The sequence below is a fragment of the Mandrillus leucophaeus genome, unplaced genomic scaffold (genome assembly GCF_000951045.1).
Source record: "Mandrillus leucophaeus isolate KB7577 unplaced genomic scaffold, Mleu.le_1.0 Scaffold183, whole genome shotgun sequence".
NCBI lineage: Eukaryota > Metazoa > Chordata > Mammalia > Primates > Cercopithecidae > Mandrillus > Mandrillus leucophaeus.
In genome coordinates this window covers 3,204,981-3,218,799 of record NW_012101843.1, presented here as the reverse complement: position 1 = coordinate 3,218,799, position 13,819 = coordinate 3,204,981, and the positions used below count along the sequence as shown (strand labels likewise).

General features: G+C 42.5%; 1 protein-coding gene across 1 annotated transcript in view; it reads right to left on the bottom strand.

Moving 5' to 3' along the window:
- The window catches only part of MBOAT4 (membrane bound O-acyltransferase domain containing 4), a 13,156-nt gene extending 10,224 nt beyond the window's left edge, over positions 1-2,932 (bottom strand). The window contains exon 1 of the mRNA XM_011977736.1: positions 2,731-2,932. Within this exon, the coding sequence (XP_011833126.1) occupies positions 2,731-2,849 (119 nt within the window). The 5' untranslated portion in view covers positions 2,850-2,932. The remainder of the gene's footprint in view (positions 1-2,730) is intronic.
- Positions 2,933-13,819: the final 10,887 nt, after the last annotated feature.

The following is a 13,819-nucleotide window of genomic DNA, read 5'->3' as shown; positions in this document are numbered from 1 at the left end:
GTGTTAGCCAGGATGATCTCGATCTCCTAACCTCGTGATCCGCCCGTCTCGGCCTCCCAAAGTGCTGGGATTACAGGCTTGAGCCACCGCGCCCGGCCCACTTTTTTTCTTGGGGGAGAACGTTAAGTGTCTCAGTGTGAGAGCATCTATTACTCAAAAGCCTAGGCCATTTCTGTGCTTCTCTTTGAGCCTGTGCTTGGGGTGACTTCCCCGCTTAACGCCCCAGTTAACACTGTGGTCCTTCACTTCCCTGCTATGGGAAAACAAAAGGAGGAACATTTATCCTTTACACAGCAACCCTCCCACCCAGAGGCAGCTCCCTAGGAGTTTTATAAATATTAAATTGTCTGTACATGGACAATGTAGAATGTGTGACTTAGCGATTGCTTGTTTCATTCTAGGCATTGTGCTAATAATCCTTTATGAGAAATATATTTATTTAATATTTAAAATAACCTCGTGAGATAGGCATTAAGTTTTCTGTTTTATAGATAAGAAGAGGGCATTTGAGTGAAGTATATTCACATACACAAGGACACTTAGTTAGATGAGGGAGTTAGGACTCAACAGGCTGAATCCAAAGTGAGAAGTCTTTTTTATTTTATTTTTATTTTTATTTTATTATTATTTTATTTTTATTTTATTTATTTCCAGTCTCGCCCTGCTGCCCAGGCTGGAGTGCAGTGGCATAATCACGACTTACTACAACCTCAACCTCTTGGGCTCAAGGGATCCTCCTGCCTCAGGCTCCTAAGTAGCTGGGACTACAGGCGTGTACCATCACACTTGGCTAATTTTTTGTACTTTTCGTAGAGACAGGGGTTTTGTCATGTTGCCCAGGCAGGTCTCAAATGCCTGGGCTCAAGCTATCCACTTGCCTTAGCCTCCCAATTACTAGGATTACAGGTGTGAGCCACTGCGTCCGGCCAGAAACTAAGCAATCTTCACCCTAAGGTAACTCCATGAGGATTAATCCTAATTTTTGCACTCACGTTGCTTTATTGTTTTGAGATTCTTTCTCAAAAGGAAACTTCTTTACAGCTGTTCCCCAACTCCAATCTCCATAAGTGAAGTTAAGGGCCATCTAACAGTCGTGAACACGTGATCATACTATTGTTTAATCAATTTCCACAATCCTAACTGATCGTTAGATACAGCTATATTTTATTTAAGAAACCCAATATATAAAAATCCTAATTCCCAAAATAAGTGAATTATTAGGAAGTGGCCCTTTGGCAACAGATTTTCACTTTACAAAAGGACATTCCACAAAACCTTGTTAAAAATAGGGACTGTCAGGAAAAAGGGTTGAAAAACTGACTGTTGGGTACTGTGCTCACTACCTGGGTGATGGGCTCAATCGTACCTCAAACCTCAGCATCATACAATATACCCATGTAACAAACCTACCCATATACCCCCTGAATCTAAAATAAAAGTTGGAATTATTTTTAAAAATGTATTTCAAATTAGCTGGGAATGGTGGCGTGCACCTGTAGTCCCAGCTACTGGGAAGGCTGAGGCAGGAGAATCCCTCAAGCCCAGGAGGTGGAGGTTGCAATGAGCCAAGATCGTGCCATTGCACTCCAGCTTGGGTGACAGAGAGAGACTCTGTCTCCAAAAATACATATAATAAATAAAATTAAAAATGTATTTGCGACTTTTCAATGTAACAGAAAATCATGTAGCCACGTTAACAGTACACTCACCATTTCTGTTCTATATTCAGTTAAGTTCTTGCCTTTTGTCTATGTTAAAAAAATAAAATCTTACATGAACAATCTAAAAAGATAGGTACTGTCTCTAATGTGTTGAGGTTATTTGATATTAAAAAAATCATTAAAATCAAGTCATCACATCTCTAGTGACAATAATTTTTGAACTTCAAATGATCATATAGCTAATCTAACAAGATTCATTTTGACTTATTTCATTTCTCTGAGAATTCATATAAAGGCACTTTAAAAATCACATTTAGTTATGATAAAACTTAAACTGATGTAACTTTGTATGAAATGTAATTTGATTGAAAACGATAAAATTCCATAAAATTAGGTCTATTCAAGAATATCTGAGATCTATGGTTGACAGAGATGTATCCATTTGGAGAATTCCTGTACCATTGCAACTACCGTCTCTCCTGAGAGTTTATTTTCATCCATTTGCCATTTAACGTGAACCCAGCAAAACTTACGTCAGTGCAGACAGGATGTGAATTTCCAATTTAGTTTTATTCTATTACACATACTCATTATCAAGCAATCAATAATCAGTGACCGTGAGAGTAAGTTAAAAACAAGTGTAATTAATGTATTGTAATCTTCACATCTGCAGTCTACTCTGCTTTTTGCCCTACTATAGTATTTCTGGCTTTTTCTTTTCTTTTTTTTTTTTTTTTTGGTAGAGGCTTGCTCCATTGCCCAGGCTGGAGTGCAATGGCGCAGTCTTGGCTCACTGCAACCTCCACCTCCTGGGCTTAAGCGAGTCTCCTGCCTCAGCCTCCCGAGGAGCTGGAACTATAGGCGTGAGCCACCATGCCTGGCTAATTTTTTTTTGTATTTGTAGTAGACACAGGGTTTCGCTATGTTGGCCAGGCAGGTCTCGAACTCCTAGCCTCAAGTGATCTGCCCGCCTCAGCCTCCCAAAGTGCAGGGATTGCAGGCGTGAGCCACCACGCCCGGTCACTATCGTATTTCTGGATATAAGAGTGAAAATAGCCATCCAGCCTACCTGGCACGAGTGGAGAATGAATCCATGATGCAGAGATAATTGAACAGAAATGCAAAGGGAAATGCAGCCCCCTGGTAAAATGATACAGGATGGAGAAAGAACAGCCGAAGCCACTCCATTAGGAACCAGAACAAAAAAGCCTGCCTTTTCCAGTCTCCTTAACTGATACCTTCCTCCAAGAGTAATCTCAACCAGGCTCTCTGGTCTTTTTATCTGGTTTAGTGGGGCTAGGGTGAGCAAAAGGCAAACAAAAGCTCTGGAGGTAAGCAGAATAAAAACTGGCTTTCTGATTGAGGAACTGCACTATGGAAACCAAAACACATTTTGGTGTAACATTAATCATGATATGCACTAAAAACATTGCTTTTGGGAGTTGTGGTTTTGTTTCATTGACATAGCACACTATTTGCCTTTCCAGTCGTCATGCTATCATATTTTCTTCACTAAGTTAATGAAAAATCTCGTTTCCCAACTGTGGACAGACAACTCTGTGGACTGAAAAGGGGAAACAAGAATGTGACCAGGAGGAAGGGAAGCAGGTTATTTTCTTTTTCTTTTTCCGAGATAGGGTCTGGCTCTGTCACCCAGGCTGGAGTGCAGTAGTGCAACCTCAGCTTACTGCAACCTCCACCTCCCCAGCTCGAGTGATCTTCCCACCTCAGCCTCCTGAGAAGCTGGGGCTACAGGCATGTGCCACCACACCCAGCTAATTTTTATATTTTTTTGTAGAGATGGGGTTTTGCCATGTTGGCGAGGCTGATCTCAAACTCCTGGGCTTGAGCGATCCTCCTGCCTCAGTTGGCAAGGCTGATCTCAAACTCCTGGACTTAAGCGATCCTCCTGCCTCAGCCTCCCAAAGTGCTGAGATTATAGGCATGAGGAACTGCATGCAGCTGGAGGCAGGTTCTTAAGGCAAAAACCAAGATTCCTCTTCCTCACCATAACTCTTCTCCTTATGCTACTTTTTTTTCCTATCGGTACCTCTTATGTATCTATTTCTCAATTCATTTGCCTGCCCCCTTTACAATGTGAGCTCTACAAGGGAAAGACTTTGTTTTATAGATTACGATATCCCTAGCACATAGAACACTGCTAAATACATACTACATACCCAGTAAATATTTGTTTAAGAGATTTTGAGGAGGCCGGCCATGGTGGCTCACGCCTGCAATCCCAGCACTTTGGGAGGCCGAGGTGGGTGGATCATCTGAGGTCAGGAGGTCAAGACCAGTCTGGCCAACATGGGAAACCCTGGCTCTACTAAAAATGCAAACATTTAGCCGGGCATGGCGGTGGACACCTGTAATCCCAGCTACTCAGGAGGCTGAGGCAGGAGAATCACTTGAATCCAGGGGTCAGAGGTTGCAGTGAGCCAAGATCACGCCACTGCACTCCAGCCTGGGCAACAAGAGTGAAACTCCGTATCAAGGTAAAAAAAAAAAAAAAAAGGTTTTGAGGATACCAAAGTGTAGAGGGGAAACATTTCAAGGGAATCTTTTCTTGACAAGTAATACAGAAGAGACTTCCTAGAGGCAAGACATCTCTTGGCTAGTAGCGATCCGTCTCCTGAGCCCAGGGCATTCCAGGGCTGTCCCTGAGCAGCTCTTTTGCCTCTCCAAAGGCATGTGCATGAGCAAGCTGTCAATAAAGAAAAGGAAACTCTGACATGAGCATCTTCAGGGCAAGGACCATCCTTTAGTGAAAGACTGTATTCATCCATTTTCACCCTGCTATAAAGAACTACCTGAGACTGGATAATTTATAGAGGAAAGAGGTTTAATTGACTCACAGTTCTGCATGGCTGGAGAGGCCTCCAGAAACTTACAGTCATGGTGGAAGGCAAAGGAGAGCCAAGTACCTTCTTCACAAGGCGACAGGAAAGAGAAGTAAGAGAAACTGCCATTTATAAAACCACCAGATCTTGTGAGAACTATCACGTGAGAATGATCACGAGAACAGCATGGGGAAACCGCTCCCATAATCTAGTCACTTACCTTCCTCAACACGTGGGGATTACAACTGGGGATGAGATTTGGGTGGAGACATAGACCCGAACATAATCAGAGACTGCTCTGCACAGAGAAGAAAATCCAAAAGAATCTTATTGATTGGGGAACTTTGAGCAAGTCACATCACCTCTCTGGGACTAAGCTTCACCTTAAAATTAGACATAATTATGCCTGCCTCAACAGAACCGTTATGAAAATCAGCTAAAGCATGTAAAAGCATGGCATATAAAGCTGGCTGATGGAATGTAGCTGAAGGTAAAGTGATTCAATAATTAACATTATCAGCATTATTGGGCTACCACTTTATGACACTCTTTGCTAAGCACTAGGAATATGGGAATGAGTAAGACATGGTCCCTGCACTCATGTGGCTCTCAGTCTACTGGAGAGACAGAAATGGAAATAAATACTTTGTTAAAGAATGGTAGGTACACAGGCGTACAGAAGGGGATAAATAAATAATCACCTGCAGAAACAGAGAATCGAAAAGGATTTTGGAAGAGTGGAAATGCTTAAGTTGGCGCTCTATGAAAGGATGTTTCCGAACAGATGGGTGGCTTATTCTAGGCCACAGAAGGCACGAAGTCTTAGGCAACAATAAAACAGTTAATGGGAATACTGAGAGTAGTTTGGTTAGACCCTAACCCAGCAGCGCTAGAGGAATTAAAGACACACACACAGAAATATAGAGTGTGGAGTGGGAAATCAGGGGTCTCACAGCCTTCAAAGCTGAGAGCCTCAGACAGAGATTTACTCACATATTTATTGACAGCAAACCAGTGATAAGCATTGTTTCTATAGATTACAGATTAACTAGAAGTATTCCTTATGGGAAATAAAGGGATGGGCTGAAATAAAGGAATGGGACCTGGCTAGTTATCTGCAGCAGGAGCATGTCCTTAAGGCACAGATCACTCATGCTCTTGTTTGTGGTTTAAGAACACCTTTAAACGGTTTTCCTCCCTGGGTGGGCCAGGTGTTCCTTGCCCTCATTCCGGTAAACCCATAGCCTTTCAGCATGGGTGTTGTGGCCATCACGAACACGTCATAGTGCTGCAGAGATTTTGTTTATGGCCAGTTTTGAGGCCAGTTTATGGCCAGATTTTGGGGGCCCATTCCCAACATGTCCCCCTTCTTTGATTTGCAAAGTGATAGAAGCAAAGGCAGCTTTGTCACGGTGAGCTACTTCTTGCAGGAGTTGGGATCTGCATATGCAGACTATACAAAGACAAATAACACAGATTAAAAGCACAATCATCATTGAAATCACAGAGCTTCCAAGTGTTTTTATCCATTTTAATGGGTTACTAGCGTCTAATCTGTCTGCAGCTCCTTTAAGCACTCCAGTTCCTGGCATTAAGGTCAGGTGTGCCTGGGATGCTTTAAATATTTGTTCTTTTAGTTTTGCAATATCCAAAGTCAAGTTTGTAGAGTGTCCTTCTAGATGCTCTTTTTATTCTTTCCCAAATTTTGATCTTATTAAGAGTATTAATAGTTTCCACAAATCCTTATGTTTAGCTCCTACAGCGGGCCATATCATTTGAGATTGAGGTGCCCCTATATCGCCGTGGTTCCAGATAATAGGAACTCTTGCCATACTTCTTACCATTTCTACCATCTGACCATTTTGTTCAGACCAGCTGAATATAGTGTGGCCGTGGCACGCAGACTGAGAGTTGCAATTTAAGCTAAACATCCCCTTAGGGGACCAATTAATAATGATTCCATAGGAATCATTGCACAGCGCCTCTGCCTGTTCTGCAATGCAATTTTCCCAAACGAGTATGTTCATTACTTCTGGCCAGGTCCAATTCTGTTTACAAATAGGTTTTTGAGGGCAGTATGCCTCAATTATAGGAGCAGATTTATTAAGGTAAATACTGAGGTCAGAAAGCATGTGTAACTGTGTCATAGGGTGATTACATCCAGGCATTATTGCCAGCCAGGATTGATAAATATGCCTAATAAGTATAATTGTTCTCTTGTCAGCCCTTGTTGAAGGAATACTCACGGCAATGGTGATCACCGCGATCATAGCTACCATTCAATTACTCATTGTGACTGGTTGTCCCGCTTTCCTCAGACTTTCTTCCACCATCTGTGACAGCTTCTTGATCTGTCCCCAGGTGGGTGACTGTGTTTGGGGGGTGTTGCTCGTGACAGTTGGGGTCCTCCTCAGCATCAGTCTTGAGATGGGTGCAACCGGGGGGTCCTCGGGATCCTCCCAGAATCCCTTCCTTGGCATCTGGCTCATAATAAGGTTTCAGGTATCTTGATGGTATCCAAATCGGCTGTTGATTCAGTCCTGGAGAAACACAAGCATAACCTCGACCCCAAGTTATTATTTTAAGGTTGTATAACCGAATTAATGGCTCTCGAATCAGTTAACATTCTCTATTTACCTGATTTTTTCTTAATTACGAAAACTGGAGAATTCCAAGGGGAAAATGTTGGAGCTATGTGCCCGTTTTCTAATTGTTCAGTAACTAATTCCTCTAAAGCCTCCAGTTTTTCTTTACTTAGCGGCCATTGTTTTATCCAACTTGGCTTATCTGTTAACCATTTTAAAGGTATAAGTTCTGGAGGCTTTTAACAATGGCCGCCCTCAAAAACGATATCCTAAACCTTGGCAGGAACTTTGTCTTTCTGCTTGAAGTGGTTCCTTTAAAGCTTGCAAATTTTTTCCTAGTCCCATACCAGGGACATACCCATTTCATGCATCATATGTTGACTTTAAGGGCTATATAATTGTTCAGGAATTAGAACCTGTGCTCCCCATTGCTGTAACAAATCTCTTCCCCACAGACTTATAGGTAGAGAAGTTATAATTGGTTGAATAGTCCCAGGTTGTCCATCAGGCCCTTCACAGTGCAAAATATAACTACTTTGACATACTTCAGGGGCTTTACCAACTCCAACTATGTTAAATTGAGCATGTTGATTGGCCATGCAGATGGCCAGTGCTATAGAGAAATGATTGAAATATCCGCTTCTGTATCTACCAAACCTTTAAATTTCTTTCCTGAATAGTTATTTCACAGGTAGGATGTTTATCAGTAATTTGATTTACCCAATAAGCTGCTTTACCTTGTTTATTTGTGCTTCCAAATCCTCCTGTTCATTTAATTTCACTTTTCCTCATTCCCACATATGGCACAATCAGGAGTTGTGCTATGCGCTCTCTTGGCTCTGCTTTCCAGGGAACAGAAGTAGATATAACAATTTGAATTTCCCCATTGTAATCTGAATCAGTGACTCCTGTTTGTACTTGTACCCCTTTTAAATTTAAACTAGACCTTCCTAGAAGTAACCCCATCGTCCCCCCTCACAAGGGTCCACAAACTCCTGCTGGCACCTTTTGCAGGGGTTCCCGAGGCAGAAGGCTCACAACTTTTGTGCAGCATAAATCTACTGTGGTACTACTGGCTGTGGTGGGGGACAGACATTGCACAGGGGTGAGAATGGCCTGAGCTGGAAATGCCCCGGTTTAGAACGGGGCCAGGATGGGCCCCTCATGGCGTTTCCCAAAATGGGGTTCCCATCTTCATCAAACTTAGAGTGACACTGATTAGCCCAATGTTTTCCTTTTTTGCATTTTGAACAAATTTCAGGCTCAGCAGTTTTCTTTTTTCCCCACCTGGCGGCCTGACTCGTTGATTTTTTCTATATTCTTTTTTAGTATGACCATGCTTCCCACAGCTAAAACAAGCTCCAGGAAATGGAGTATTTCCTTTATCCACTCTCAGTCCTGCCATTGCCTGTGCCAACAAAGTAACTTTATGCAGATTACCTCTGACACTGTCACAGGCCTTGATATAATCAATTAAATGCACTTTCCCTCTAATAGGTCGCAGAGCAGCCTGGCAATCTGGATTAGCATTGTCAAAAGCTAATAACCTCAACACTATATCCTGAGCAGCCAAATCTGCAATCACCTTTTTAAGAGACTCCTGTAACCGAGCTGTAAAATCCACATACAGTTCTTTTGGTCCCTGTTTTACAGCACTAAAGGAAGGGTATTGTTTTCCACCTGAAGTGATTTTTTCCCAAGCTCTAATGCACACTCCTCTAAGCTGTTCTAGGGCATCATCCTGCATGACCACCTGTGCATCTAAACCAGCCCTGCCACTGACCCTAAAGTTGGTCTGCAGTTATATTAATTTGAGGTTGGGTCTGGGCGTTGCAAGCAGCCTGAACAGAAGCTTCATCTGCCCATCAAGTTTTAAATTGTAAGAACTGAGCAGGAGTCAGGCAAGTTCAAGTAAAAGCATCCCAGTCAGTAGAAATCATTCGACTGGAAACAGCAACATTCTTTAACAGTCGCATTACAAAAGGAGAACCTGGTCCATACTGATTAATAGCTTGTTTAAATTCTTTGAGTTATTAAAAGGAAAAGGCTCAAATGTAGTTATAATATTTCCCTGCTGATCAGGTAGGTGTATTCTAACACGGAACTGCCAAGCCTCTATATCACCCTCTCGTCTAGTTTGCTGAATTCCTGCCTGAATAGAACTGACAGTGGTTGCTCGAGGTGCTGCTAAGTCACTGGGGCAAAAACTTTTCTCCCTGTGTCCTCTGGAAAAGAAAGATCTGAAGAGTCAGGCCATTCTTCTTCTTCAAAATAATAATGAGGGGGTGCAGAAGGGTAGGGATGAACCTCTCCCTCCTTTGCCACTTTAGCTCTAGCTGGCAAACAAACCTGCTCTGTTTCTTCTTCTGCTACTTAATTATCCTCTCCCTCCTCCTCATCATTAGTGTGAAAAGGTTCCAAGGTGGAATGAAGCAAAGCCCACATTTGTCCCATTGTTACCCTGATGCTTCCAAGCTCCTCTTCTTACTCACCACAGGGATCGCTTTAAGAGTACTTGGGTGTCCTCCAGCTTAGTTCCACATTCTCCAACCGTCACTCTGGTGACCCTTCGATCTGGGTTCGAGCCCCCACATATGGGCGCCGCTTGCTGAGACCAGCTTGGTCATGGAGACCCTAACCCAGTGGCACTAGAGGAATTAAAGACACACACACACAGAAATATAGAGTGTGGAGTAGGAAATCAGGGGTCTCACAGCCTTCAGAATTAAGAGCCTCAAACAGAGATTTATCCATGTATTTATTGACAGCAAGTCAGTGATAAGCATTGTTTCTATAGATTACAGATTAACTAAAGGTATTCCTTATGGGAAATAAAGGGATGGGCCAAAATAAAGGGAGGGGGCTGGCTAGTTATCTGCAGCAGGAGCATGTCCTTAAGGCACAGATCACTCATGCTATTGTTTGTGGTTTAAGAACACCTTTAAACGGTTTTCCACCCTGGGTGGGCCAAGTGTTCCTTGCCCTCATTCCGGTAAACCCAAAACCTTCCAGCATGGGCGTTATGGCCGTCACGAACATGTCACAGTGCTGCAGAGATTTTGTTTATGGCCAGTTTTGGGGCCAGTTTATGGCCAGATTTTGGGGGCCTATTTCCAAAGGGAAGAAGAGGGCTCCCTGAGGAAATAAACAAGCTAACATTGCATTAAACATATTGAATGAAACCATATCCCACATTAAATATAATTTATAGGTACAGAAGAGTTGAATTGCAGTTGATTAGTTAAGAAAACAGTTGCTTTGTAGACATTAAGTGTGTATGTGTGGGGTTGGACGTGGTGACTCATGCCTGTAATCCCCGCACTTTGGGAGGCAGAGGCAGGTGGATCACCTGAGATCAGGAGTTGGAGACCAGCCTGGTCAACATAGTGAAACTCTGTCTCTATTAAAAAAAAAAAAAAAAAAAAAAAAAAAAAAAATAGCCAGGCATGGTTGGAGGTGCCTATAACTCCAGCTACTCGGGAGGCTGAGGCAGGAGAATCACTTGAACCCAGGAGGCAGAGGTTGCAGTGAGCCAAGATCACGCCATTGCATTCCAGCCTGGGCAATAAGAGTGAAACTCATCTAAAAAAAAAAAGTATGTGTGCATTTATTTATTTATTGAGACAGGCTCTTGCTCTGTTGCCCAGGCTAGAGTGCAGAGGCGTGATCTTGGCTCATTGCAACCTTGACCTCCTGGGCTCAAGTGATCCTCCCACCTCAGACCCCAAGTAGCTGGGAATACAGGCACATGCCACCATGCCTCGCTAATTTTTGTGTTCTTTGTGGAGACACGGTTTTGCCATGTTGCCTAGATCAGTCTCGAACTCCTAACTCAAACAATCCACCTGCCTCAGCTTCCCAAAGTGCTGGGGTTACAGGCGTGAGTCACTGTGCCTGGCCTTAGTATTTATTAATTAATTCCTACCTGTACTTTTTGCATTTCAGTACATTTTATTTTCAGGTTTCAAACAGTTCATTGATCCCCCAAAAGCCTATAGGCCCTGGACACTGTACCTAATACTGATAAAATGGTCCTCTGTAAGTATGCCATAGAAGTCTTTCAAATTAATATAGATAGACATTGCTTGAAAATGGATAGGTGTTCACATGTTTGGCAGCGACAGAATACTCTAAATTCATTCATATACTTATTCAACAAGTTTACGGGAATATCAACCATGCACCAGGCACTGTGGTTCGTGCTGACTAAAGAGCGGGAACAAAACTCACATGGTTGCACCTTCGTGGAACTTAAGTCTTTGCGGGGAATGGTAAAATAAGTTAGTATAGCTGGTGATGACTGCAATCCTTACCCCATAGAGAAAATAATTAGAATAGGAAGGGTAGCCTATTTTTGATTAGATGGTGCTGTGGTCTGAATGTTTATGTCCCTCCAGAATTCATATGTTGAAATAAAACCTTCAAGGTTCTGTCCTCTCTGCCGAGCTTCACATCTGATATTTTATTGACTACTTGGCATTTAAGAGGTGGGACATTTAGGAGGTGAATAGGTGATGAGGGCTCTCATCAGACACAGAATCTCCAGCGCTTTGATCTTGGACTCTCCAGCCTCTAGAACTGTGAGCAATAAATGTCTTTGTTTATAAATAACAGTAGTCGCCCTTATCCACAGTTTCATCTTCGGTGGGGTTTCGGGTACCTGTAGTCAACGTCAGTCCAAAAATATTAAATAGAAAATTCCAGAAATAAACAACTCGTGAGTTTTAAATTGCACACCATTTTGAGTAGCTTGATGAACTCCCCTACCATCCTGCTCTCTCTAGGCCAGGACATGAATCATCTTTTTGTCCTTGGTATCCACACTGTTGATACTACCTGCCCATTAAAGCCTTCTCAGTTAACAGATACACTGTTTCAGTATCAGAGTGCTTGTGTTCAAGTCACTCTTATTTTACTTCATAATGACCCCAAAGCACAAAAGTAGCGATGCTGGTGATTTGGATCTGCCAAAGAGAAACTGTAAAATGCTTTCTTTAAATGAAAATGTGAAAATTTCTTGATTTAAAAAGGAAAGAAACCAAACCTATATTCTGAGGTTGCTAAGATGTATGGTAAGAATAAATCTTTTATCCATGAAACTATTAATGAGGAAAAGGAAATGTGTGCTTAGTATATAGAGGGTTCAGTAATATCTGTGGTTTCAGGCATCCACTAGAGGTCTTGGAATGTAACCCCCAAGGATAAGAAAGGACTACTGTACCCAGTCTAAGGTATAACCGTCTCTCAGTATGCTTGGGGAACTGGTTCCCGGATACCCTGATGCCAAAATCTGCAGATGCTCAAGTCCCTGATATAAAATGGTGTAATATTTGCATATAACTAACTGATGCATACCCTCCCATATCCTTTCAATCATCTTTATATTATTCAGAATATCTAATACAATTCCTACATATCACTTCATTCACATGGCTTCAATGTAGTACTTGGCATGCAGCAAATTCAAGTTTTGCTTTTTGGAAACTTGTGTAATTTTTTTCTCCCAAATTTTTGATCCAACGTTGGTTGATGTCAACCAATCACAGATGTCAAACCCACAGATACAAAGGGCCAACTGTATTTTTTTATAGCAGCCAGAAAGAACTAAGTCCCTGAGTGTGATGGTCAGTTTTTTTGTGTCAACTTGGTTAGGCTACATTCCCAAGTCATTAGTCAAACACTAATCTAGATGCTGCTGTAAAGGTATTTTGTGGATGTGATTAAAGTCCATCCTTCCTAAAGTGAACATCAGTTCACTTTAAGGAAGGGAGATTATCCCGGCTAATCTGGGTGGGCCTGATTCAATCAGTTGAAGGCCATAAGACAGAGCTGGGCTTCCCTGAAGAAATTCCTCCTGTAAACAATAGCCTCACCCCTTGCATGAGAGTTCCAGCGTAGTGTGCGGATTTTGGACTTGCTTAGCTGGAGCCCCACAATCATGTAAGCCAATTCCTTACAATAAACCTCTTGATATACATCTACTACTAGTTCTGTTTCTCTGGTTGAAAACTGAGTATGTGACATCTGAGAGATAAAGGGTCAGAAGGTGTTAGGGTGGGGGCAAGTGGAAGCGGTTGAGGGTGGAGAGTCAGCTTTGCTTTTTTGGAGAATGAGGGTGTGATCCAACACATAGAAAGAGGAAGAGGAACACGAAATGAGAGAAGAGAGAAGTAGGCAGGGGCTCGATGTAGCTCAGAGATAGGTTATGGAAAGCAGTGTGGATTTTAAGAGAAAAGGGAAATAAAATAACTGAATTTGGCTCTTATTTATTTTTCCATTTAAAAAAAAAAATACATTATAGAAAAAAATATAGAGATGGGATCTTGCTGTGTTGACCAGGCTGGTCTCCAACTCCTGGCCTCAAGCGATTCTCCCATCTCGGCCCCCCAAAGTGCTGGATTAATTACAGGTGTGAGCCACGTGCCCGGCCTCAATTTGTCTTTTAAAGGATGATTTTGACTACAGGAGAACTACTTGGATCAGGGTTGGGGGGTGAGATGAGGGTGTGTGATTTCAGAGGCCAAGTATGGAAGGAGCGAACAATTGAGAGAGACACATCAGCTGAGATTAGATTACAGAGATGGTCGGGTTGACAGGGTAAAGTGTAAGCATGAGACCCGAGCTAGGACAAGCAGAACTTGCAGGTCTATTACAGATGTAGGGGTGAGGAGTGCCAGGGTGACTCTCGAGTGTCTGGCTTGAGCAACTGGGCAAATGGTGTGGATCAAAA